This window comes from Megalobrama amblycephala, linkage group LG21 (genome assembly GCF_018812025.1).
Source record: "Megalobrama amblycephala isolate DHTTF-2021 linkage group LG21, ASM1881202v1, whole genome shotgun sequence".
Lineage (NCBI taxonomy): Eukaryota > Metazoa > Chordata > Actinopteri > Cypriniformes > Xenocyprididae > Megalobrama > Megalobrama amblycephala.
This window is the reverse complement of record NC_063064.1, coordinates 17593301-17614387: the sequence shown is the minus strand read 5'-3', so window position 1 is coordinate 17614387 and position 21087 is coordinate 17593301. Positions and strand designations below refer to the sequence as shown.

Sequence of the window (21087 nt, the reverse complement as noted above, 5' to 3'; positions counted from 1 at the left end):
AAAATGATCATACTTTTAATGCTACTCACTGGACATTTCAATTTGGAAGTATTGCAAAACATGCAACAAGCGACATATTTTGCAGAAATGGCACCACTGGCATGTTTTTCCAATGTGCCTGGGTTGATCTTTTCTCTGGATCCACTGAAATAAAAATTAAAATAGTTCAGTATATGTAATACCTCTTTCCTCTCTATAAAGAAACAGTTACAAAGTGAAGTTCAAATAGTCTCTTTTAAGCATCTCTGTTATGCTAATAGTATTGCTGTTAACAGGATTAGCCAGTTAGTTGAGGAAGTGCTGGAGCCCCGTCCCCTAGAGAGACATCTGTGAGCTTATAGCGTAACCCACTCAATGACACTGCTAATCCAATTAGACTTTGATATACAGGTCTGTCCCTTTTCGTAAACTAGGCTAATTCAGCGACGTGTCTGAGGTTGACTGTGTTTGTGTCTGTGTGTGTGAAAGACTGATGCAGCGCCAATACGAATAGTTCAGCATGTCTCTCATCAAAACCAACTGAGACATAAAGAGAACAAATGTGTCCTTTTCGCCCAAAGGCTGTCATCAGCTGGTGGAAACTGCGGGGAGGAAATTCATGACTTCCTGATCACTTTGGACCAGCGCTTCTATGGCGGTAAACCACCATTAGCGTCCATCAAGATGAGACGGAGCCTTTGTGAGGACATTGCTTGTTCCCATGGTGACAATATGTCTCAATCCAGAATGTGTGACATCTGTGTAGACACAGACAGGAAGGAGATTTCTTGGAAATAGAGTCATATTCATCCTAACAATTCCCTCTCTGTCAACATGGAGAGAAACTGTGCTACACTTTTAACTTTCACATAACTTAGATATGATATATAACTTAGCTGTGGCTGTTAAACCAGAGGATTCAATTTAAAGAAATCCCCTGAATATCGTGCATCTGGTGTCTTGAATACAACAGAGGTGCAAGATTGACTGATAAAACGCAGTGTGCAGCAGAAACGTTTCCATTTTAAGGAGTGGTTGGTCTCCCACTCAGGCCTCTGATGGCGGAACAGCCCAGGAAACCTCTTTCCACCCACACACACACGCATGAAACCTCTGACTCAACTTGAAACCATGAGCTCTGTGGAGGCATCCTGCTGACTGCCTGGTGCGCCCTGCCTCATGTTACAGCGTTTGTCGCTGCAACCTGCGTACTGTAGGTCATCTGTGAAAGAGTAGGTAAACATGCAGTGTATAGCTACCAAATAAGCAGTACACCAGCAACAATACAGACTGAAATCGAATTTAGGTTGTGTCTAACACAAATTGCAGTTGCAGAACTTGACATGGAATTAGGTTGGGTTTTCTTATATAGGCTAATATCATTAGCTCAATGAAAATCTAGGGGCGATAGAGCTTTTATGGTCATCGCCCCAAAACTGTGGAACAGCCTCCCTTTGCAGATTCGGCAGGCTTCAACTTTAGAAAGTTTTAAGTCTCAGTTAAAAACGTATCTTTTTAATTTAGCGTTTGTTGAGAATAGACCATGTTTAGAGATAGTTTCTTGATATATTTATAGATTTTATCTCATTTGATTTTCATTTCTTTTGCCTTTATGTATTTTTTCCATTTTATTTTATCTATATTTCTTTATTTCTTTATTTGTTTTAATTTCTTTGTATTAATTGGTTTGATATATTACTCTTGTCTCTGTGATATTGTGAAGCACTTTGGGCAATTGGAATTGCAGTAAAATGTGCTATATAAATGAATAAAGTTGAAGTTGAACATGCATGCCTTCCTCAAGGAAATTCGAATTGCTCACACGTTTAAATTGGTTTAATCCAAGTTATATTTCATTTACGTTGACTCGTGCATCCTAAAATAGACACAAATTAGACAATTGTTGACCAAAGGTTAGAGCTATAACAATACGGATAGTATATAATAATTCGAATTTGGGAGAATTTGATGAAAAATGTCAGATTTTTGGTATCTCTGCAGTTTGAGACATCTCTAAAGGAGACCTGAGAAAAGAGAAACTTCAGTCTTAATTTGTTCTTCATTTAATATTATTGATGCTTAGGAAAAACAACATATATTTGCTTTTCTATGGGTTCATATCTTACATCCACCTGGCTGCATGTCGCCCTGACAAACACTTGATATGCAACACCAACACTGGTATTGAGTCATCCAGGGGTGGGGCATTCATCTTCACAACGGAAAAGGGACAAACTTAACCTATATTTAGAACGCTTTTCGCTGTTTTTAATGTATATTTCCACGCTCTTTCACGTTACTTTGTTTATTTTGTTTGGTTTATTTTCCCTCGCAGTTGAATTTCAATAGGATATTGATAGCAGACTACAACGCGCACAAAAATATTCGCTGCTTTTGGACCCCGTCGAGATATTATGGTCAATTCAGCGGTGTTTACAGTGTAAAACTGACTAAACATTTCCATGAAACGGAACGCTTTGTGTTTGCAATTCAGCCCTTGCAAACTTCAACAGTAGTGCATACTATTGCGAAGCTCTGTACTAGATGTCGTCAGACCCGAGGGGCGGGGCCAACATGTCGCAATCTTACTAAGAACAGCATCATCGAGTCAGGCTGGTGTAAGACACTGAGCATATTAGACGTGCCCAGCCAAATTGAGACTTTACAGTCGGACGGTCAGGCTGAGGGGCCACGTCTGATTTGTGATCTCATTACTAAAGGGACCTTTATTTCGCCAGCAACAAAAGACCAACTAAAGGACTACTGTTTCATTTAAACGCTGTCACCAATTCGGACGTGTTCTCTAGTTCAACTTTCTTCGGACAATTCCTTGTTTGTCGTATAGCAAAACTTCCAGCTAAGTACGTTTAACAGCATCTTATCAAGTTTTATTTGTCCTACACTCACCGTGAATGATCTTAAACTTCATCCGACCAAAGGACATTTTACCAACAGTGAAAACCTAGATCCAAGGAAATACTGTCCATTCAGGACGCGTTCATTCAGCGGGAATAAGGAACAAAGACATTCGTGCCAACAACTGAAGAGCTTTTGGTGTTGCCGCCAGACTCAAAAGTATCAATTTGCTCAACTTCCAGGACAAAGAAGAAGACAGATTACGGATGAAAAGAAGCTAAATGTGCACGAATATCTGCAAAACGCATTGAAACCGGAGATTCTTTACAAACCACCTACTGTATAAGGCACGCGCGTCCTTTCAAACTGACTCGTATTTATTCTGTATTCACTGGAGACAACATTATCTCTCTTATGCTGAGACTTAACTACAGTTGACAGTTTCCCAGTGTTCATTTCATAATATTTTATGTTTTTCCCTGCTGGAAATGTTCTCTGACAAGTAGACACAACTAAGTGCGCCTGTAGTTTTCATTGTTCTGTTTTGGAGAGGAGCGGGTCCTTTGTCTAAAGCAGCGAGGTAAGTCAGTCTTGTAAACCTTAAAGCGTTACCTTAACTTCTAGAAATCACTACTTCGTACTTCCAACCAAGAGTCCTTACGATTAATGTCAATTATTGATCTACTTTCCCATTTAAACGATTATTGGGGAAACATTTTGGTGGTTAAACTTTACGTATAGTGTTGCATCACATATTGTTGTTGTTTGAACTTTACCAACTTGCACTATGCATTGTATTTACTAAGCATTTTTTGAGCATGTTGCTTTAGGGATATTTTATAGGCTACTTTATAACTTTTCTTGACTGCAAGCTGTGGCGCAGTGGTTTACGCATATGCTCTGGGGATTTAGGTTCGAGCCCGACATGATTGGGATCAAGTTCTGAAACCTCATACCCACATATGATTACTCGGTGTAGTCTTATAAATAAAGACGAAAAAATTCTTGAAATACTTTAAAAGAAAAGTTAGTTTAAAAATAGTGAAGTGGAAGAAACTGGGCTACGTCATTCTATGACGTACGCTTGAATGTGTAATAACTTAAACACTGTATGACTCACAGGCGCCAAGCAGCATTTCGAAAGGAACTCCAGTCAGTATGATCAAGCAACACTGGTCATCACATAATCATTCAACAGTTTTAAATTACCTCCTTTCATTACACAACATTATTGAACCTCCCATTCTTGTTTAGTTAGTTAGTTAGTGTGAGTTATTATCCCACGGTTACTGAGTGTTCAAGTGTGGTGCAATAATCAAATGCACTCGTTTTATCAACTTTTCGTGTCACCTTTGTGACTCTGCATTTTTCATCCAATCAACATTTATGGTATGTTAAGTTATGCTGTCACAAGGTCATGAACTTCCACTTGTTTTTGTCACAGATGAGTATGAACCTGTCAACTCCTACACCTCCACTGCGACTGAAGCGAGTAGACTTTGAGGACTCTCACAACACCGATACCTTCAAATGCAAGCGCCGCAGGCTCAGCCAGCCCCCTTCCCCGGGTCTCGCACCCTGTCTTCGCCCCCTCTCCCAGAGCCTTGAGCAGCCGGGGGCCGAGAAGCACCACGTCTCGCGTATCGGACCCTACATCCTATTGGAGGCCACAGAAGGAGCTCAGACATTTAGAGCTGTTCATCAGGTCACAGAACAGGAATACACATGCAAAGTGAGCATAGATTCTTTATAATAGTGGATTTGAAGTATTCTCTTTTAATATAAGTTATAGAACTTTTACATAATGAAGGATCAATAATCATCTTGTTTTGGTTTGTTCCCACCAGGTGTTTTCCATAAAGAAGTATCATGAGTTTATTGCACCCTACACTCGTCTGCTTCCACACAGCAACATCTGCAAGATTTCAGAGGTGGTGCTCGGGGAGAGCAACGTGTACATATTCTTCGAGCGTAACTATGGAGACATGCACTCGTACGTGCGCACCTGTAAGAGGCTGCAGGAGGATGAGGCAGTGCGCCTGTTCGGACAGATGGCAGCCGCGGTTGCGCACTGTCACGAGAACGGTGTCATTTTAAGAGACCTTAAACTGCGCAAGTTTGTGTTCACCGATCCACAGAGGTCAGTATCTTCATTTTATTTTTTGAATTGCTAGTTATTCAAGTCAAATCAGCTCTTGATAGTAGGGATGCATGATATTTGATGACAACTAGCAAATATAATGTTTTTTTAATAATATTCAATCTAAACTGGCCAGTATTTAATTGTGCATGCTCATTTTCCCTATTTTTTTTATTACCTTTGTTGCCAACTAAACAATCATAAAAGTACTAATAATTGAATAACATTTTTTTTAATGTAATCTTTAGCAAATCTCAAAATTACATAATTATAATGTACAGTATAAAAAAATGATATTAATGCCTAAATTCATCTGTAGTATTTATTATTATTATTATTATTATTATTATTTTTTTTTTTTACTTCATTTTAAGTAAAAGACTTTTATATTGGTATTTATATTAATATTAAAATTCACATTTTATTTCTTATCAGTCATAGCATAAAATTAATGCTTGGTATTGGAAAAATTAATATTGACACATTCCTAGTTTTTATTGTCATTGAACACATGTAACAAGATTATTAAAAAATAAACAGATGTTTATAGGTTTTTGATTATTAAAATTACCCATTTTAAATAGTATAAAATAAAGTATAAAATAAATTAATTATAAATATTTATAAAATGTATAATATAATGCATAACTATATTAAACTATATTTCAATAATGATAATAATAATATAAAAAATATATGTATACACACACACAGTCAAACCAAAATTTACTCAGACACCTTGATAAGATCTCAGAGTTAAACTGTGTCAGAAAAAAATAATCTTAATTATGTCATGATAATTATGTCAGGTCAAAATGTCTGAATAATTTTTGGTTCCAAATGATCATCAATTTTACTGGTAGTCCAGTATTTTTATTTAAAAAAAAAAAATGTATATCCATACAACTTACAAACTGTGCATACCTTATCTTGCTCATCTGTAAAATATTTTCTATTCACAAACGTAGGTGACTGATAGATGTTCTTTTGTGTCCTCAGAACAAAGCTTGTCTTGCAAAACCTGGAGGACTCCTGTCTTCTTAACGGGAATGATGATTCGCTGACGGACAAACATGGCTGCCCGGCCTACGTGGGCCCGGAGATCTTAAACTCACGGCACTCGTACTCAGGGAAGGCTGCCGACGTATGGAGCCTTGGCGTTGTTCTCTACACCATGCTAGTAGGACGTTACCCTTTTCAGGACGTGGAACCCACAGCACTGTTCAGCAAAATTCGCAGGGGTGCATTCACCATCCCAGAGACTCTTTCACCCAGGGCTAAGTCACTGGTGTGCTGCATGCTGAGGAAATCTCCCTCTGAGAGGCTTGAGGCTGGAGATATACTTATCCACCCGTGGCTCCACTGCAACAACAATGTGTCCCTCAGCCAGCACTCCAGCACCAGACACTCGACGGATCAGGTGGTCCCCGATTTTGAACCGAATGAAACTGAAGAGCATTAATGAGCCTGTTTACCCATAATCAGGGGGAGTGGACTCTATGAAGAGAGCGATATTACCTCATAAAAGGTATGCAGAGTTCAAGGGCATCGAATGGAACATATTCCACAAACTGTGGTTAATAGCAGTGAGGAACTGCTGAGGTGTTCAGGACAGGCCAGAGACTGACCTTGTAGTTTTTACAAACAGAAGTAACTGTTTCTTACCTCCTGAAAATATCCATTTGTGGTGATCTCTTCAAGAAAACGACACCCGGAGTGCAAAGTGCTGCTGCTAAAAACTCTTTCCTAGCAGACGTTCGTTCACAGCACAGCTTCGGTTCTGAAAAATAATCATGAGGCTCGTGCACACAATTTTAACATCAGTATTGTCTAATAAGTGCATGGATTTCCCATTGTACACCCATGTTGTGTAAATTAAAGTACCTCTAACTTAATTCCTGGTATACTTGATGCACACTTTGTGCCTTTTATGTACTGTTTACATATTTTTGCAGTGGAAAATACAGATTTGACTATTTAAAGTGCCTTTTTCCAGTAAAACAGCTGATGTTGTTGGACTTGTTGAAGTACCAAAGATTTGAGTTCCCTCTGAGCGCATGTATCTGCAACGGGTTAGCACAAGTGCTCATGTTTCCTTTTCATGTGAAGAATTCAAAAGGGTTCTGTGTTTTCTGCGATTCTCTTTTGTAAATGTCTTTCCATTTGTTAAACTATGTATTTGTGCTGTAGAGCAGGTTTGACCCTGAGGGGATGTGGAGCACATTATGCGCCACAGGAAACGTCCATATAATGGTTTAGAGGTGTGCCTGACGAGAGAAACAAAGGCTTTACATACGTTAGCGTTTGTGATGCCTGCATGCAATGCTTTGACACTTTTTTTCGTTAAAGTACTTGTCATTTTGTAGATATTGTTTTGTTACTAGTGAGAAGTGGACACTACATTTGTTGTTTCAAGAGGTGACATACCTACAAACAAGTATTTTGTTGTTGCCAGTACAAATAAAATGAAATAAATCAAGACTGTATTGCTGCTTATTAATGGTTCATTATTATTTAGATGTGGTCTGATTAATGATATTAAAATAATCATGTTGACATACATCTCCGAAATGTACAGCAGTACTTTGAGCCCAGCAAGGTTTTCTTTTTTTTTTTTTTAAATAAAAACGTAAAAATAAAATCGCAATCAGTGCACATTAAGTCAGTAGATATTTATTTGACACAGCATTTTGGAAATAACGCAAAGGCTCTTTAAAAGGAAATTTATAAAAATGTTTTAAGCTGCCAAGAAGGACATGTTAATGTATCAATGCATCCAGTTGGGCTCATCCTGGTATTTTTGCCAAAAGCATTTGTAGAAATAATGTGTGCAATTAACAACCAAAGAGAGCTTACATCTGTTTGTTTCCTGTTCTTATACTGGCTCAACTCTGTGGTACATCAAAGTGCTCGAAATTACAAACATAGATGGTCACAGTCAAATCTAAAACAGAAAAGGAACTCAAAAGATTACGACTGTACCACATAAGGCCCTCCAACACATAACAGTGGACAATATGAAATACAGAGCTCATCATGAGGAAGTATTATTCAAGCCACAGTAGATGAATCTGATCTAACAAATTCTTTCAACATCAAGCTATATGATCTCAAACGGGATGTAATAAAGTTTAGTAACAGTCACTGACATGTACTCTTAGTTTATAGATCATAATATCTTTCCACAAAATTGTTAGATAAACACATCAAAGAATATGAAGAGAAATTTTGCTTTTATAGTCAAATGCATTCTGTCAGACAACGGAAAAAAAATAATTCACCACAAACAGGTCTCCACGGAAGCAAGTGGAACTGCAATATTTACTTCACATTATACACCGCACAAATGTTACGAAATCCAAATAAAAACCATAAACAACTAATAAAAGGCTTTATAAAAATCTAATTTTACAGACCCATCATGGTTTTTCTTTCACATATTTGTTAACTTTGGGGGTGAAACTAAAAAGGGAAGTTGATCCATAGGTCAACGCATTAGTAAATCTACTGGGCAACGTTTACGTTGTTGTCTGTTTATATATCTTTTCCTGAGAAAGAAAGTTGCAGGAAAATGTATTAAGGCCTAAAAACAAACACTCATCTATGTAGTTCTATTATCATTAAACGAGGAAAAAAACAGGAAAAACTTTATGAAAAAAAAAAAAATGGTGTAGGCCTAACAAATATTTAAATGTGAACTATGATGTACTATCTTCTCATTTCATTGCTCAAAATGCCAATGAAGTGTAACCAGAGACAGGAGGCAAAGATAATGATCTGTTGAAATATGCCACCTAGTGGAAATACTGTGACATTTATGGAGACATAAAAACTAGTGGAAATAATGAACATGAATAAATAAATGAGGTTTGGGGTGGAAAGAGAGGGAGAATAAAACACAACTGCATAATTCAACTTACACTCAGAGACAAATAAAAAAAAGACCTCTTTGGAAATTAAAAAAAATATCACAACACATCACGCTGGTTCCCTCCAAGGCCAGTGTCAGAGGTAAGTCTAAGTGAATGCAATGCAAAGTACACAGAAAAGTAAAGGAAAATGTTAAAGTGCAATGAATTGCACTTGAAAATCTCTGGATTACAACATCTCTCCTTACAACATTCCTAACAATGACCGACAATATAAAATTGAACACATAAGAAACAAAAGATCAACAGGCATAAAAACTCAGGCAAAAGATTGCTGGCTTCAGAGGACAGGGACGAGGGCTTCATCAGGCACACAGTGCACCATACCTGTGGAAAGATCCATCAATCCATCACTGATTTCAATGAAACAAGCCGCTGCTTGTCAGGCTGGTAATATCAGAGTAATATTGTCTATGGTTAGATTGTTACTTTTGGCCCTATACTAGCAAATACACTGGAAGCACATGGTTTATTTGCAGTCATTTGGCTGTCAAATCTTAATGATGATAAAGCAACAGTGTGGGTGTTTGTGATACAGTACTTCCTGGAGAAGTGATAAATAATAATGGTGCAGTTCGCAGTTCCTCACCTCTCTTCATCCATGTTCCCCTCTTCCTCTTCCTCATAGCTGCCCTCATCCAATTCCAGATCCAATTCTGTGCCGATGCCAGAGTCTCGTGGAGCCATGAAAAGACTAAAGGACACAGAAGTCAAAGGTCATTGAAGTTTATTTTTATTTTATATATATATATATATATATATATATATATATATATATATATATATATATATATATATATATATATATATTTTTTTTTTATATTATATATATATATATATATATATATATACACACACACACACACACACACACACACACATACATTTTACATTATTATTATTTTATAAATATCTTATAAAGCTCAGAATAACACAGTAAAAGCAGTAATATTGTGAGAAATTATTACAGTTTAAAATATATTTTCATTTATTGTATATTTTAAAAAGTAATTTATTCTTGTGATGGACAAGCTGAATTACTCCAGTCTTCAGTGTCACATGATCCTTCAGAAATCATTCTGATATGCTGATTTGGTGCTCAGGAAATATTTTTTTATTATTATCAGTTGAAAACAATTGTGCTGCTTAATATTTTTGTGGAAACCATGATATATTTTTTTCCAGGATTCTTTGACAAATATAGAGCTTAAAGTTTATTCTAAATGGATTTTTTTTTTTGTAACATTATAAAATGTCTTGCTGTCACTTTTGATCCATTTAATGTGTCCTTGTTGAATAAAAGTATTAATTTCTTTATATATAAAAAAAATCTTACTGATCCCAAACATAATACTCTTTTCATAGGTTGATGCTGAATTGCTTTATCTCTGACATACAGATCCTCACCTGACAGACCGGCATGTGAAGAACACAATCCTCTTCAGTCTTTTGTTATAAAAGAAGTAGTTGAAGGACCACAGGTTGCCTTCTTCCCCATATGGGTCCGAATCCAGGTCAGGATTGTAACTGTCACAGAATCCAATCAGAACATGCATCATAATTTAGTACTGTATCATTCAAAGAAACACTACAGAAATGTCAAAAGCATTTATCAAGTTGAACATGGGTTTTGAAAACAGTATATCTACCTGTATATGTCACATTCAGCGAGGCTGATCTCCTTGTCTAGGGCTTCCCATAATTGAGGCTGTAGGTGACTGTACGCCTCACCCGCAGCGGCAGACAAACTGCTGTTCACTGCATTAAATACCTGCGGGAAAATTAACCATTTAATGAACCTCGGTTTTTATAATGTTCATCCACAATCAGGTGAACATTACCAATTTAGATTACTGATTACATATATATAGTTAATATAGTTATAGTATATAATAGTTAATATTGTGTTAAGTGAGTGCATATGTCATTTTAGAAATTTAAGCCATTTTATGTAAAAATTACCCAATTAACACTGGGCTCCTTGCTGAAATCATGGCCTTTGGTGCGACTGAAGTCATAGTCTGGCCGGAAGGATTCATTGAGAGTGGCGATCAAATAAAAGAGAGTCTTTCTGCTGCACTTATCTGAAAGAGGACCCTCCCCATCATCCAAACTCTGACTCAGTCTGAAAGCACAACATATTTCAATGAGCACGTAATGACCTTCTGTAGAAGATATTTGTACATTGTGTAACTGAGTGGGTTGATGGCTGTGAAATGCTTATCTGTACCTCAGGAAAAGACTTGGACTTACTTGTTGGGGCTGATTCCGGAGCTCTGCGGAGGAGAAAGAGCCTCCAGCACGTGCGGCTGCCCCTCCTGACAAAACTGCTTAAACATCTGCTTGTCGTCACCAGCCATCTTACAGGAGTAGCTCTCAATGCTAGAAACACATCACAACAGTGACAGTGACTTGACTTACACCCACAAAAAACAAACATAAAATACTGCAAATAACACTGTGACACCAGAACAGTGTGAATAACATGCTCTTTACTCAGTTCCTCTTTATGTGATCTGATAGTGTTCAGATAACATGCTTTTGAAAAAACGTGCGAGGATTCAGTACTTACCGTCCAATTATCTTACAGTCTCCCGTTTCAATAGTGAGCAGACTGTTTATGGCCTCAAAACTTGAGTTTTCCAGGAGCTTCATGGTTTATTCAACTATATTATATATACTGACAGAACTGCAACAACTCTTTACTACCACTAGATGTCAGTCTTTTTGATAAACAATCATAGGCCAGTTATTCTGCCGTTACACCAAACCTAAACAATGCACGTTAGTTTGGAGAATATACGACACAAACTGAAGATTACCATTAAGAAATAATTAACCAATACTGGGTTAAAATCGAATAAACTTCGATGTATCCTAAGGAAGCCCCTTTAAAAACCTCTCAAATTCGAGAAAAACAGCTCTCTATTACATTCAAATGCAAAAAAAAAAGAAAAGAAAAGAAAAAAAAGCCCCCCTTGCAGATTCTTACGACCGCGTAAATAATCTTCGCCGGTTGCTTAATTCACTTCTATGTCTAATAAATATATCTTCCTTTTTACTGTGAAATTTCCAATACCTGCCATTAAACAAGCTAAAATTTAGAGGGAAATTATGCATCCCAGCTACTGAATCAGAACTTGAGGAGAATTCCAAGGCTTATAAAAGCCTTAATCCTCGGGTTATAGTTGTCTATTTGTGTGGAAGAATGACAACAACAGAGGACGAGCGTTTTGTTTTGCAGTTTTCGGTCGCAGTAATACGCAGTTGTCTCTTTCCTGTTTTTTTTACGGTAAGGATGTAATAGTGATACAAGTGCAACATATTTACCGCCACCCACTGGCCTGGGGTTTAATAACGTTTCCCTTTTTCTCAGAATCATACAATGGGCTCCACAAATATTGGCACCCTTGGTAAATATGAGCAAAACTGACTGTGAAAATGTGTTTTGGCCATTTCTCCTATTAGTCTTTCGTTCAAAATACTCACAATAACCTTTAATTGAAGTTAAATGTGGAATAAATAAGGTTTTCTACATGTATGTGTGCCAAAATTATTGGCACCCCTACAGATTCTATTGAGTAAAAAGCTAACTGGAGTATATTCCCATTCATATGGTATGTTTTTAAGTTCATCTTAGTGATCAGGAACATGACTTCCTGTTTCACTGGGCTCTAAATATGAAGTGACACACAAGCCAAATTCCTATAGTCAGCTATCACTATGGGAAAGAACCGAGAACACAGTAATGATGTGTGACAAAGCTATTGAGCTGCACAAATCAGGAAATGGCTATAAGTTTAATTGTTGGAATGTTCATTTCCACTATCTGGGAAATGATTAAGTTAATTTTCTGATATGTGAAGATAAAATTAATACCATAATTTAGAATTAATTGATTTAAAAACTTCCAAAACTGAAACACAAATAAATCTTTCATAAAGGCATTTTATTTACAAAGACATTTTTGAAGAGATGCAACTCAGGTGAAGGCAGACAGAACAGATTACATTATTTTCACATCCCAGTCCCTTAATGCATGATGTCAGTAAACTAAGGTGAATAAAACCAAAGAGAGGACATAGTCAAGACATTTACAAAGAAAATAAAATCTACAAGTCAGCAAAGATTAGCAAAGCTTAAGGATTTTCCCTGAGAACACAGCTTTGTTTACATGTATGCATTCAGAAGTCCGAGATTGAACCTAACTGCTAAAATAATTTGATATTCATTTCACTAAATGAAAAGTTGTAGACGGTCCCCAAGGAAATTTCATGTAGCATAGCATTTATAATACAATTGCTTTCGCACAAATGAAAGAAGGGGGAAAATATCCATGACCTTCAGCTCTCCGTCAGATCATTAAACGATAGGATCATAAAATGTTTTTCCAATACCAAATTAAAGGTGAGGGAAAGCACCTGTTAAAATAATGTTGATAATGACAGCCAAAGAACATTTAATAAATGTACATGACTCATAACGAACACTAGGAAAGGTGCGGCCTTGCTGTGCCTCTAATTTAAAAAAAAAAAAAAAAAAAAAAAAAAATTTTGGCATACACAGTACACAACTGAAAACTTCCTGTCTCCTTAACTCATGATGATTGAGTGCTATAACACGACTTCCAACACAATCATAATACCTGAGGCTCATGATGGCTTGTTCATATCTGCAACAACCAAGTTTTTTCCTTTTTTGACAGCTTTAAGAAGTCAACTAAAGAAAACAATGAGACTAAAGCACTCTCAAGCACTATTTGATGAAGAAATATTTACATTGACAAGAAAATTTTAAAAGGAACAATAAAAGAGATCTTTGAGAGTTTGAAAATAAAAGAAATCTTAATTTAAAATGCTGTGGGGTGAATTATGTCACAGTCCTGTTAAATTCATAGTGGCAGTGGTTAGTAAGTAAAGTGACCTCGCTAATTTCTAACTGTCAATCATCTCTGAGAGTTCTAAAAGAAGGTCGTCTTCTCCCTTGCCCGAATCTAATTCCAAGTCATCCTCAAGCCGATCATCAGTAAATTCATCTAACAGGTCTTCAAAGTCATCCATCGATGAACTGGTAACAGCAGGAGTACGACCAGAAGTGGTGCTGGACCGCCGAGAGCGCTGCACACTGGGTGTTCGGATCACAGGGCTACAGAGGAAGGAAAAAAATATTTATTGTTTCTGCGTGACAATTTATTTAAGTTTAAATCAATTAAAAATATTATCTTCCATCAGTTGAAAGACAAGAACGTATCCCATACCTTTGGGGGACTGCAACAGTCTCAGCCGATGTAGTGCTGGCAGGCTCAAGGCAGCTCGTAGGCACCATTTGAATATCCTCGGTGTTGGAGGGCACCTGCTGAGTGTTGGACTGAACATCTGTCAGAGAGGTTGGTGACGCCACCTATAAAAAAATAAATAAATAAAAAAAAATAAATAAAAAAAAGTTTAAACCATTCTGTTTATTACGGAAGAGGATTAGGACCAAGCAATAATAAAAAAAATAAAACCATCTCGAGATTAAAGTTGTTAAATTTCGAGAAAAAAGTCGAAATAAAATGTTGCGAATAAACTCGTTAAATTATGAGAATAAAGTCGAGATAAAATGTTGAGAATAAACTCATTAAATTATGACAACAAATTCATAATTTAACAAATTTGTTCTTGTAATTTAACGACTATTTTCTCATAATTTAATGAGTTTATTCTCAACATTTTATCTCAACTTTTTTCTCGAAATTTAACGACATTTTTCTCAATTTAACGAATTTGTTCTCGTAATTTAACGACTTTTTTCTCGTGATTTAACGAGTTTATTCTCAACATTTTATCTCGACTTTTTTCTCGAAATGTAACAACTTTAATCTCGAGATGGTTTTATTTTTTTATTATTGCTTGGCCCTAATCCTCTTCTGTAGTTTGTTTTGTTTTTTTAAATCAGCAGCAACACAAGAATTGCTTAAGAAAATAAATAAATCTCACCTTAAGGCGCTTGTTAGGAATAACCAGCGAGGAAGGTGTGAGACAGGCAGCATTAAGAGGTTTCACTTCAGCAACAGCAGAGTGAACTTTTGCAGCAGCTTTCCTTTTTTGGGTGGACTGGGCGGCCGGCTTCATTACGGATGGCTTTACATTCACCTTGGGCTTCACTAAAATGCAGACAAATGCAGCAAAGTGAGTATGAGTTACAATTCACACACACTTATTTTAGTTTATATTAATACTGTTTTAAACATAAAAACAATCCAGCCAGTAAAGTGCCTTAAAAATGGAAATTGATTTACACAACCAAATGAAGACACATTGAATTTAACTCCTACCCTTGGTCTCCACTGTTTGAATGGTTCCTTCAGCTAGCTGAACAGGAATCACGGGTGAGGTCGAGGGCTTTGGTGTGTTTGACGATGGAATACTATCCTTAGACGGCTCGGGGGAGCTTTTCTGGGGCACCACAGCATCAGGGAGCGGAGAGGTCTTGGGTTTGAGGGCGATCCTCTGTCTCACTGTGGTCTGAGGCTGGGCGGAGGATTCAGATGGTGGTGGTGAGGCAGCAGGTGCTACGTCTTTCTGGTTGGTGGAAGTGACTTGCTCCTCCTGCAGCTTGCGGAGTCTCTTTTCTCGCATGATCTCCTCAAACGTCTTCACTTTAACAGTCTCACCGGAGGGTTCACTTTTTCCATTTGTCTGCAAGTTAAACGGAGGAAAAGATATACAGTCAGGAAACAATAATATCCTTATTTGCTTGTTGTCTTGGGTCTGAATTGTGTCTTACCTCTGTAGCAGGTTCCAGTTTCTTTTCAGACGTGTCTGGTTTTGTCTGATCTACAGTGTTTGCAGCTGCTAGGAGAAAAATAAAATAAATAAATAATAATAATAATAATAATGTGAACACTTCCTTGGCTATTTTCCACATTTTTTAAATTATTTCCTTGAAACAAACACCATTTGAAGCAAAAAAATATATGAACGTGTCTGACTTACGTGAGCTTTTATTAATACGCAGAATGCGCCTCTTTGGAGGTCCACTTGACTCTGCTTCACTAGAGGTTGGGGTCTTGTCATCTCCACTCTCTTGAAGTTGTGCTTGCATCCTTGCAGCTTTCTCCCTGCGTATTTCCTCCAGGGTTTTAACACGTACCTCCCCAGCTGCCACAGGGGCCTTGACTGCAGCTCCTGCAGAGGAAGGTCCTTCACTCCCTTCTGGACTTTTGACAGTTGTATTCACTTCCTGGACTTTTTTCTCCTGCATTTTTTTCTTTTCGTGAAGGATTTCAGAGAAAGTCTTAACTTGTGGTCCGCCAGCTGGTTTGACACTTTTCTTGGGAGGGCTTGGCTCCTCCTTCGGTACTTCTTTCACAACACGCACGACTTTACTTGCACTGAGGTTTCTGGATGCCTTCTCTTGCCGAATCTCCTCAAGGGTTTTTATACGGATGTCTCCGGATGATTTTGGTTCACTGTTGGTGCTAGGCAGGTCGGCGGTCAATCCAAGTCTTTCTCGCACTGGTTTCTGAACTGAAGAGAGATAATAACATAAATAAAGTGTGAAAAAGATACAAAACGTCTCTACAGCCACAGCAGGCACAATAAACAAGTCTCGAACCTTTCTGTGGTAGTACGTCTGTGGAGGATTCAACAGTTGCACCGAGACGTTCAGCAAGGCTTCGCTTCAAAGGTAGCTCTTCTTCCACAGGACCATCTTAAATCAAATGACAACATCTTCTGTCAGTTTTTGGCATAAGTATGTAAAAAGGGACCACAGACACATAAATGTATTACAATATCAAGCAAACAGTTGTCAAACATACCTCTTTTCAAAATTCTTTTCCCAAGTCTGTCTGTAATTTTTCTTTTTCCAATTTCATTAATAGACAAATCTGCAACACAGATTTTAAACAGGTTTTAATATGAACAAATGGTTTGATACTATGAAAAGTAAAGTTCAAACACTTGAACTGCTTACCATTCCTGGCGTTATTAACTTCCAGACGCGAGAGAGACTGAATGTTTTCCTTTTCAATAGCAGTTGCGTTGTTTTGGTCAGAGCTCTGCATGGTGGGCTGGCCTGAAAACAAACAAAAAGTGAAAATTAAGATCAGATGTCTGAACAACAGATTACTGGAAAGCAAAAAGATTTGAGAATTTATTTACCAGCTCTCTTCAGATTGGCCATAAGTGCTTTCCTCAATCTGATCTCCTCCAGTGTCTGGATACCAAAGTTCAGCGGATCATCTGCATGACAGACCAATGATTAAATAAAGCACTCAATACGTAATAGAAAATATCTAGAAAACATGGAAACAGTCTTTACTTTTACTTGTGATCAGTTTCCGGGGTGAGCCTCCAAGAGATTCATCTCCTTCCTCTGAGAACTGATCTGCAAATAATGAGTAAAAAAAAAAAAAAAAAAAAACAGTAAGTATATCTAGACCAGAGATGCCAAACTCTATTCTTAAAGGGCCACCTGTAGACCATAGCCTGACCCTAATTAAACACACCTGAACCAGCTAATCAAAGATTAATTAAGGGTTGGAACTAATGTGCCCTTCAAGTGAAGTCAGAAATATAATTATGAGTTCTCAACTTGTGAACAGAGCATAGTCATATTTACGAGTGGGGAAACTAGAAATTCTACATGACATGAGTTGTGATGTTGGAAGGGTGCACTGATTTTAAAACCTTGATCTATTCTATAATATAGATATCATATAATATAGGCCTATCTGCAGTCTATATAGACATGGGTAAGAGGAAAGCCAATCTGGGGTAAATGAAAAAGATTTTTCATGTTTTTACTTTTACATGTTTTATTTCAATTATATTCATCATTTTGAATTCAGATGTATTCTTTAAAATGACACATCACAGGAATGTGGGCTCACCATCCTCATCATCATCATCCACAGGGTTGATGACCACTGGTGGATGGGTAGGGCTGGGGACATTCTCCTGGGTCTCAGTTCTAATGACCCCTCTAAGCTGTGGATTAGTGGGGTTTGCAGTGGGCACAGGGACTTGGTTGACTTGGTCCTCGTGTGGGATCTCTTCTTTCTCCTTTCGCACTACTTGCCCTGTAAAAATGATAAAAAGGCCAATTTATTTGAACTGTTTAGATTGTCTATGAATATATTATTAAAAAACTGTAAAGACAACCATATACCTTTGTCTGGGGCAAAATAATTCCCATCAATAATGCGTGGCTTCTCATGATGAAAAGCACAGTGAGGTTTCTGGCAACCAGCTGGCTGGTTCTCCCAATAGCATGCGATTTCTTTGCGGTTTTTCTATAAAAGTAGTAACAGGATGGATCATTTTTGAGGTCCCATTTAAAAAACAATGAAAGGATCTTAACATAAAGGGGGTTTGGAAATGGTCACAAACCTTTATTTCCATATGACGAAACTTGCAGATGTTACGGAAGCACCTTTGCTCCTGCCACAGGTTGCACACCGTCTCGCTACCCATGGCGGCCTCGCAGTGTCGAAAAGGACAGTTGTCACCCTAAAAAGGCAAATCGCAGGACAAAACATTAATTTTTAATTATGATATTTTTAAAAATATATATATTTTAAATAAAAATGTCACAATAACTTATTTATATATTACAATTCATTTTTATTATACATATATGTAAATACATTTTTGATGGGTTTATGTCAAGATTCAAATTAACAGTATTTTTTCAATGAATCATTTTTTGGTGGACCACTTTAAAAACTAAAAGCATACCAAGTGATGTACAAAGATATGAGCACATTACATACAGTGACCTACATAATCAAAATTGAAACATGGAGGAAAAAATCAACTTTGAACAAACAGTTGTGACAGTTTTTCGACAAAAGGTAAGTTTAGATGACAACAATGTGCTAAAAAAGGTTTCCTTTGAGTTTTTTTGTGTTTTTAGTTGAAAATGGTGTGTGTAAACGGAGAGTAATAGTCTCTCTACACTTCATTTTACCTTAGTACAGGTGGAATAGTAGAAGAAGTAGCAGTCATCTCCTTGCATGGTCATTCTGGCACAAGTTTGTACTCTTCCAGGTCAGGAGCTCTTCAGTGATGCTGGGATCTCGTTCCGGATGCCTGCGACAGGGTCCACGGGAATCTCCCTATTTAGAGTGTTACAAGCCTATTCATGCTCCTGTTGATCCTTTCACATTTTCACTTTCACATTCTGTCCTGAATGATGCAAAATGGTGGCCGATATTTAAATAGTGATGAGAGAAAGCGTTGCAAGAACTTCGTTCACCTGCAGTGGTTGAGACCTTCCCTGGTGATCTCAAGCGCTTCTTGAAGGGTCGCTCCGCACTGTGTGGATCCTGAAGGAATACTTGACTGATGAGTAAAGACTGAACAGGGGGAGAGGGGGCAACTTTTGCCTCTCTTAGAGACCTGTTCCCATCAGACTGCTGTGTTAAAATTGGCAGATGGTGTAAAACGTCCGTTTTTTTTTTTTTTTTCTCCAATATTGTTGATAATTGAGTGGTGAGGGGGTTTGGGGGAGTTTAAAAAAAATCCTCAAGCTAGATGTTGTCAAAAAGTAGAGCCAAGGGCAAAGATGTGACTGGATATCTTGGAGATGTTGAAAAAAATAGAAAAAAAGGAGGAATATCTTCTACGTCTCCTGAAGCCGGGTGGAAAATTTAAAAGGGGGTAGACTGGAACTTTAAAAAAAATGCCCAATAGGAGAAAAACAAAAACCTATGGTGAGATAAAAAAGCAGCAATCTTCAGGGAAGCCAATTCATTATCCAAATCCAGTTATCCTCTGGAATGAAGGACAAGATCTTGCATAACCTACATTTCAAAAAAGAAGACAAAAACACTCCCCATGTGCTGAATAAATGGTTATTTGAATAAGGACAGGGACACAATATATATTACATGGAAAATATTCTCATGGGAGACATGTTTTTGGATTCATAGAACATGTAATTGAACACAATAATAGGTGGTAATGCATACAAACAACTTTAAATACGAAATTGTCTTGACAATCTTAACCCATTTTGGCTCTTGGTGTCGTTCTTCGAGCACGTTAAACCACATTTATCATGTTTTAAAGTTGGTATCGTCTGAATTAATATTTCGTCGATTTTGTGTGTGCACCTGTAAATTTAGGGTGCATCTAACAAAATCAGCGTTTGTGAATCTTAAATATTCAAGCCACATTTTTACAGATAAATAATCAAATAAATAAATAAAACGAAAGAACAGCGAAAAACGCTGTGATTCCAATTACTGAAATTTCGAGTTCGTTTCCATGAATAGTTTTTCAATCGTTCGATTACAATGTGGTAAATTCTGATTTAAATCCACTGTTAAAAAAATAGTTGTATCATTCGTCGTGTTAGGCCTTGGTGTCCTGTGTTTGGCCTGACTCCTTTTACTATGCTGTCAGATGAGAAACACTAAGACAACCAACGTGTAAAGAACGAGTATTTTGTATATCTTACGACCAAGAGCTGTGTACGTGAAAATAACACAGTATTCTATGGCTTTCGAACAGCATGTTGCTAACTTAAGGTAGCATGTTGTTAACTTTAAAACGACTACTACACTTAACTAATTAAGTAACGTTAAATGAATCAATAAATAAATGTTCAGTCACAAATAAAGCGTTCACAATTACCAGTTTATACCGACTGGAATTAAGTTTGATCGGTTTGGTGCATGTAGAGTGGTCGACGCTCCTGGACTGGACTTAATCCTTTTGCTTCACAAGCGAACAAAATGGCGGCAGTCTGTACAGGCAGGAAAGTGCTTGCGTCAGTGTGACGGACAGACTCCTTAAAGTGACAGTTCACACAAAAAGGAAAACACCGGTCATGGTGGTTGTTCTAAACCTCAACGACTTTCTTCCTTTTTTTTTTTTTTTTTTTTGAGGAACACAAAGGTGAATTAAAAATGAATGCTGTCCGTTAAGCCAGACGAAAAATCATCATAGTATCATAAAAGCGGTATAAACCATTTTAAAGGGTTAGTATACCCAAAACTGAAAATTCTGTCATTTATTACTTACCCTCATGCCGTTTCACACCCGTAAGACCTTCGTTCATCTTCGGAACACAAATTAAAATATTTCAGTTGAAATCCGATGGCTCCGTGAGGCCTTCGTAGGGAGCAACATTTCCTTTCTCAAGATCCATAAAGGTACTAAAACATATTTAAATCAGTTCATGTGAGTA

At 37.3% G+C, this 21087-nt stretch overlaps 3 protein-coding genes across 7 annotated transcripts; 1 reads left to right on the top strand and 2 right to left on the bottom strand.

Moving 5' to 3' along the window:
• The first annotated feature begins 2572 nt into the window (after positions 1-2572).
• trib3 (tribbles pseudokinase 3) lies at positions 2573-7454 on the top strand. The gene is made up of 4 exons (XM_048172991.1): positions 2573-3415; positions 4280-4567; positions 4683-4975; positions 5975-7454. The coding sequence occupies exons 2-4, from the start codon at positions 4280-4282 to the stop codon at positions 6435-6437; spliced, it is 1044 nt and encodes a 347-aa protein (XP_048028948.1). The 5' UTR covers positions 2573-3415; the 3' UTR covers positions 6438-7454.
• A 178-nt stretch (positions 7455-7632) lies between these two features.
• On the bottom strand, positions 7633-12206 carry maf1a (MAF1 homolog, negative regulator of RNA polymerase III a). Its single transcript, XM_048172992.1, has 7 exons — positions 11477-12206; positions 11158-11286; positions 10867-11029; positions 10554-10675; positions 10312-10431; positions 9494-9598; positions 7633-9231 (listed from the first exon to the last, which is right to left on the bottom strand). Exons 1-7 carry the CDS (start codon positions 11557-11559, stop codon positions 9210-9212), a joined length of 744 nt encoding a protein of 247 aa, XP_048028949.1. The 5' UTR covers positions 11560-12206; the 3' UTR covers positions 7633-9209.
• A 626-nt stretch (positions 12207-12832) lies between these two features.
• Positions 12833-20678, bottom strand: zc3h11a (zinc finger CCCH-type containing 11A). Of its 5 annotated transcripts, none has more exons than XM_048172987.1 (17): positions 20532-20678; positions 19150-19219; positions 18862-19009; positions 18282-18401; positions 18061-18184; positions 17783-17971; positions 17212-17277; positions 17052-17132; positions 16864-16965; positions 16709-16777; positions 16504-16599; positions 15882-16415; positions 15673-15740; positions 15221-15584; positions 14883-15049; positions 14162-14304; positions 12833-14049 (listed from the first exon to the last, which is right to left on the bottom strand). In XM_048172987.1, the coding sequence occupies exons 3-17, from the start codon at positions 18913-18915 to the stop codon at positions 13839-13841; spliced, it is 2388 nt and encodes a 795-aa protein (XP_048028944.1). In that variant the 5' UTR covers positions 18916-19009; positions 19150-19219; positions 20532-20678; the 3' UTR covers positions 12833-13838. The 5 variants fall into 5 exon arrangements, with proteins under 5 accessions (XP_048028944.1, XP_048028946.1, XP_048028945.1 ...); XM_048172989.1 differs by having other exon boundaries at positions 19150-19601; positions 20532-20655; XM_048172988.1 differs by having other exon boundaries at positions 19150-19667; positions 20532-20644.
• Between the last annotated feature and the right edge of the window lie 409 nt (positions 20679-21087).

Bases quoted from the DNA above. Each gene is read 5' to 3' on its own strand.
- trib3 (XM_048172991.1), top strand. From the start codon at position 4,280: ATGAGTATGAACCTGTCAACTCCTACACCTCCACTGCGACTGAAGCGA. The intron at 4,568-4,682 runs GTGAGCATAGAT...TGTTCCCACCAG, and splicing joins AACAGGAATACACATGCAAA to GTGTTTTCCATAAAGAAGTA. The intron at 4,976-5,974 runs GTCAGTATCTTC...TTGTGTCCTCAG, and splicing joins GTGTTCACCGATCCACAGAG to AACAAAGCTTGTCTTGCAAA.
- maf1a (XM_048172992.1), bottom strand. From the start codon at position 11,559: ATGAAGCTCCTGGAAAACTCAAGTTTTGAGGCCATAAACAGTCTGCTC. The intron at 11,287-11,476 runs GTAAGTACTGAA...ATGTGTTTCTAG, and splicing joins GACTGTAAGATAATTGGACG to CATTGAGAGCTACTCCTGTA. The intron at 10,676-10,866 runs GTAATTTTTACA...ATTTTCCCGCAG, and splicing joins AGGAGCCCAGTGTTAATTGG to GTATTTAATGCAGTGAACAG.
- zc3h11a (XM_048172987.1), bottom strand. From the start codon at position 18,915: ATGACCATGCAAGGAGATGACTGCTACTTCTTCTACTATTCCACCTGT. The intron at 15,585-15,672 runs GTAAGACACAAT...TTTAACTTGCAG, and splicing joins AACTGGAACCTGCTACAGAG to ACAAATGGAAAAAGTGAACC. The intron at 15,050-15,220 runs GTAGGAGTTAAA...TCTGCATTTTAG, and splicing joins TCAAACAGTGGAGACCAAGG to TGAAGCCCAAGGTGAATGTA.